Below are 5,737 nucleotides of genomic sequence, written 5' to 3' on the forward strand. Positions count from 1 at the left end.
GGGAAAATTAATCAACAGGGAAAAAAGAGAATAAGCTCAAATATACAAATGTGATCATAAAAATGGTACAGGGCTGGGCAATGTTTCCTTCTGTTACGTGTAAGCACTGCCATCCATCGGAGCTGACTTGATGGCAGCTAACATTTCACCTACCAGCGGCAAGGGCTGGTGTCAAGCCTCTGGGCAGAATACAGAGACTGTTGCTCCAGATACCAAAGCATGCTCCACTTTGGACCAGTTACTTTAAGCACGGGAATTCTTGGAAGAAAAGAGAGTCTAGCAGGTCTGGCTCCAGGCGTCAAGCCAGAACAGCCTTCATTCTCCCACCTTAGATGAAGGCTTGATGGAAGAGCTTACCACCCAAAGCCGTTTTGCACACAGTCCCATCAGACTATTCAGGTTGCCTGCTGCTGAAATTTCTGATTATTTGCGGGATTCTTTCTGGAGACGTTTTTCAAAGCTATAAAAATTTTCTTTCTAGCACACAAAAGTGACTACTGCTGAGAATATTAAGAAAAAACAAACTGGGGCTGGAAGTGAAAATGGAATAAATGATAGAACAGAGCTGGATTTTGCTCTTACATCTGAGATAGAAATAAGTAATCCTTAAGGGGAGGAAGCATCGAGCACATTACAGGCAGTGAACTCAGGAGGCTCTTGCGAGCTGAGGGGAATGGTGGGGATCACAGGACAGCAAAGGTCAACAACATTCCAGGTCAAAACAATGTCCATGTGTCCATGTCAGCATGACCACAACAAAAGAGAAACCAAGCCAGATCAACAAAGCATAACACACACAGACAAGAGAATACTGTTGTTGTTTGCCATCGAGTCGCCTGCGATTCACAGCAACCCTAAGTACAACAGCTCTGAACCCTGCCCTGTCCTCAGCCAGTCTCACTGACTCCAACACACTGTTATTGTATCAATCTATCTCATCCATAAAGAGGAATGAAACTCTAATTACAACATTATGATGAGTGAAATAAGCCACAGGCAAAAGGATAAAAATTGCATGATCCTATGTTTATGAAGAATAGGTAAACTCATAGGGATGTAAAGGAGGACACAGAGTTACTGTTGAATGGATGCAGAGTGTCTGTTTAAGGTGATGAACAGGTTTTGGAAATTCACGGTGATGATGGCCATCAGAGTTTTATAGAATATAAGTCAAGTCACTTAAAAACTGCTAAAGTGGCAACAATTCTATTTTATCATTTTATCACTTTAAAAGATAGCTTTTTAAAAATCAGACAACCAAACATCTGGATTGTGAATTCAAGGAAAAAACCCTCCTGACCACATGCCACTGGGACCAGCAATAACTGCCGCAGCCTTGAGCCATAGTTCTGCTCTTAGAACTGGGGGGTACCATAAGCCTGGGGTGCACAGTGATGCCATGACCTGGCAAAACACCTGTGACCACCATATAAGGAAGAGCTTACCCAGAAAAAGCCACTAAGTAGAAAAGAAAGAAAGCCAAACTTAGAGAGAAGACCCCATAAACTCTGTTCCTAGACCAATGTTCCTTCTCAGAGAGGGGATCTGCTATTCGACTCTCAGACTGTGTCCTGCACGTGATTGTATTGTTATCTTCTTTCACTAATAAACCTAACACGACTTGCTTCAGTGTCTGTCTATGGGAACCTTCTCCTGAGGGAACCTGCTGGTCTTCTCTGAGGTGTTAGATCCTGAGCATCTTCTACACTGTTACCAGAATCTAACACTAACCAGAACATTACAGGTTCAAGTATACCTGGCAAACTTCTGAAAATCAACCACTGAAAATCTCATAGAGCACATTCTGTTCTGACACGCCTGAGGTCACTGGGAGTCAGAATTACCTTGACGAAAACTAGTTTTGGATTTTGTTTCTTCTTTTAATCTTAGGGAAGAGCTGGCAGGAGCAGAATCCCTGTCCAGAGCCAGGAGAGCACTTACCGAGCGCTTGTCGGCTTCTGCCCCTTGCTGGCCCTGGAGACATGCAGTCAGCTTCTTGTGGGTGCTGTGGGAAACCTGCTTCACCAGCTCCAAGCGCTTCTCCACCTGCAGCAAAATAGTAGCGGGGTATCAATGGGCAGACAGCAAGGGCTGGGGAAGCAGAGTCACAGGACACGATTATTGGGAAGGATGCTGAGCCCCGTGTCCGCAGACACACAAAAGGCTGGGAGACAATATGTGACGCCCAGAATCAAAGAAGGACTGTTGATTCTGGTTTCCCTTACAACGCCGAGCTGAAATGATTTTACTTCTCTACCGAATGATCCCACTGAAACAGCTATTCAAAATGCAATGTAATGCCATAAAGAATAAAGTTATACTCACCTTGGGATTAGGAGTGTCTTGAGGAGCTTAAACCATTTTGAGAAGGGTTTTGCTTTAAAAGGAAAGCCTCTCTGGTGTGTCTCTAGCTAATTAACAGCTGACAAACTTACCTGAAGGAGGTCTTCGCTCAGAACTTCAGTCTTTTCTGCCCTAAAAAGAAAATTGAGAAACAAATCAATAAGACAACTAGACACATAAATCCCATAATTACTCCCACTCTCTTTACTATGGTAAGACCAGGAGAACAGACATATTAGTAGCAGAACTTGTAATAAGAGAATATAGACAATATTGAAATTTGGGGAGAATTAAATCATAAGGACACCGGCAAGCAAGATATTCCCAAGAATCTTTGCTACAGATTAGATTCTGAATTACTGACAGCAAAGATACTTCTTTCATTTCCTGACATATTTTTATAGTAACAGAAGTGAGTAGGTTCTCCCAAACTATCTAGTAAAACCAGAATTATAATAAATGATCAATAAACTGTCAACATGGAGAGAGTCTTGAGTTCTGAGATGAAATGCAAATTATCCCCTCTGAGAAAGTATGCCTTGTATCTCACATTTCCACCTTCAGTCAAAGGACTCAGAAACTGGCTAGGATGGTCCCAAAGTGTTAGTGTCTCCTGCCATGCATCAGAGGCCAAGGCAAATTCTCTCCACAGCAGAACATTCTACTTTCTTACTTCTAGATTCTCACAGATAGAGTTCAGCTCACATATATACACATTCTCATTCCTTTTCATTCTCTCTCTCTCTCACACACACACACACACAGAGAGAGAGAGAGAGAGAGAGAGAGAGAGAGAGAGAGACATTGCAAATTCACGTGAAAAGTACAGAGGGGAAAACAAAATAATATTTATAGAACCTAATGTTTTAAAACTGCCTAGGGGGAGGGGAAGGGACTGCTGGCTAAGGCCTGGAACTTCCACTCTGGGACTTTGGCTGTTTTGCTGCATCTGATGGCAGTTCTGATGGGCGCATGACAGAGGTTTTGGGGGTCATATCTGATGTGTATTGTTGCTCTTTTCCCCTCAAGAGTAGGTGTCCGTCAAATGAATATTCCTTAAATGAAACAGCAATCGTTTGTCTATTTGCTGAACTGAACAACTTGGTGTTGCTGTGATGCTGCACACTGTCCCACAGTCTTGTCAAATACCACAATGGTTACCCATTATGTACAATGTTTAGATGAGCTTCCACATTGATTTATGCTGGGAAGCAGGAGTGGCAACCACTTCCTAAACTAGATGCCTCTGGAAACTCTACAAACTCTCTAAACTCTATAAATGTACAGAAATGATGTTAGTTATAGAACAGAGTTCAGGTCTTTTGTGGAAAACTTACTCTCAGTCATATTCAACTTGATGACACATAACCACTGCTAAATGAAACTGTGCTGTACTGGAGGAACACTATTGTACTTCATAAATCATTTTGTCAATGTGTGGTATAAAGTAACCTGGGTTGCTGTGTTGCTGAACCTTGACCTTTGGAGTATCAAATACCAGAATGGTTTGCCAATGTGGACAGTGTTTGGTGGAGCTCCCACTTGTAAAACAGGTTTGGAAGCAGGAGTGGCATCCACTTCCTAAACCACATGCCTCTGGAAACTGTATGAACTTGGTATTGATGATTAAGTCTTTTGCTCATGGAGTTGCTATGAGTTGGACTTGACTCGATGGCAATCAACAATGTCATACTTGCATGCATGCATCAGAAAGTTGAACAACGTCTAGGGATGATAGCAAAATTGATGCCTTTGAGCTGTGGTGCTGGAGAAGAGTACGGAACATACCACAGACCATTAGGAGAACAACAGATTCATCCTGAAAAGGATGAAACTAGGCTTCTCCTTGGAGGCAAGGATTCTGAAGCTCTGACATATTTTGGACATGTTGCAAGGAAGGACCAGTCCTTGGAGAAACATGCTTGGGAGGGTGGAAGGACAATGCAGAGAAGACCCTGGATGAGATGGATTGACTCAATGACTAGGGTAATTGGGGTAGGTGTGTCAGAGACAATGAGGTTGGCTCCGGATATAGAGCAGGGTTAGAGCTGTTGTAGATAGGGTCATTAGAGTCACTATGAATGTTGTTGTGCGCCCTTGAGTGATTCCAAATCACGGTGACCCAATCGGGTGTCTCAGGCTGTAATCTCTACAGGTGCAGAGCACTAGGTCTTTTCTCCAGCGGAGCACCTGGTAGGTTCCAACAGCTAAATATTTAGCCATTCACTGTCAGGGCAATTCTTATACAGGGCCTAAACCAAAAATTAACCTCATTCTACCAAGTCTATTCAGACACATTTGATGTCACAGTCTGTACGTCTTAACAGCAAGACTGTTTATCACTCTCCTGCAGTCGGTGGGTTTGAACTCAGCACCCCAACATCTAATCTACATCACCAGAGCCTACACAGTTACAACTGTTGGCAATTATCCACTGATAATTCAAATCAGACTAGCTGTCTGATGCATGAAACATTCAAGAATAAATGATACATTAAAAATTAAGCAACCAAACTTCCTTTCTGGGAAGAGAAGATAAAAATGGAGAAATATTTTGTTCTTTCTCGGTCCCTTCAGTTTAAAGTGATGGATTCTGTGGTAGCAGGTTACAGCCATCAGCTATACACCTCAGCTCTACAACACAGTCATGCCCGTGCTGAAAAATCTAGGAGGCATGCTTTTTTTTTTTTATAGTTGTTCCACACACTGATTCTTTGAATAACAGATGGGAATCCTGTCTATCTGATCCTACACTCCCTTGAGGATCTCCGACATGCCGCACCCACTGCTACAGTCTCTGTGTCAATCCAGAGAGGCTGCCTCTGTCTTTTCAGATGGACTTATCCAAGGACCAGGTCCTCCTGGAGACATATCCTTGACTTCTACAAAAGAATTTCTCAAGTCCTTATATTTTGTTTCATTTTGCAAAATTCTATTTTAAGTCCATCTCTTTTCTTTCATATTTCACTCTAAGTGACAAGGAAAAACTACACAGTCCCTTCAGTTTCTTAGAAATCTCCTCAGCCAGACACTCAAGTTCATCACTCATGGGTTTTAGTCTCAAAAAATATCTGAATATACTCAGATGGCCAAGAAGCACATGAAGAAATGTTCAAAATCCCTAGCTCTAAGAGAGATGAAAAGCAAGACAACTATGAGATATCATCTCACCCCAATAAGAACAGCAAAATTTAACAGAACAGCAAGCAACAAATGCTGGATAGGCTATGGAGAGACTGGAACCCTTATTCACTGTTGGTGGAAGTGTAAAATAGTGTAACCACTGTGGAAAGCGGTGTGGCGCTTTCTCAAAAAGTTGCAAATAGAGATACCATTTGACCCAGCAATTCCACTACTGGGAATATACCCTAAAGAGACCATAAATGACATTCAA

The 5,737-nt window shown here is 42.3% G+C and overlaps 1 protein-coding gene across 2 annotated transcripts in view; it reads right to left on the minus strand.

Moving 5' to 3' along the window:
• ARHGAP44 (Rho GTPase activating protein 44) overlaps window positions 1-5,737 on the minus strand; it is a 229,362-nt gene that overhangs the window by 116,508 nt on the left and 107,117 nt on the right. For both annotated transcript variants that reach the window (XM_006901807.1, XM_006901806.1), the window contains exons 2-3: window positions 2,436-2,475; window positions 1,942-2,046 (exon numbers count right to left, since the gene is read on the minus strand). In XM_006901807.1, coding sequence (XP_006901869.1) covers window positions 1,942-2,046; window positions 2,436-2,475 — 145 coding nt within the window. The remainder of the gene's footprint in view (window positions 1-1,941; window positions 2,047-2,435; window positions 2,476-5,737) is intronic.

Source organism: Elephantulus edwardii, unplaced genomic scaffold (genome assembly GCF_000299155.1).
Source record: "Elephantulus edwardii isolate Elephantulus edwardi_28Jun2011 unplaced genomic scaffold, EleEdw1.0 scaffold00346, whole genome shotgun sequence".
Taxonomy (NCBI): Eukaryota; Metazoa; Chordata; class Mammalia; order Macroscelidea; family Macroscelididae; genus Elephantulus; species Elephantulus edwardii.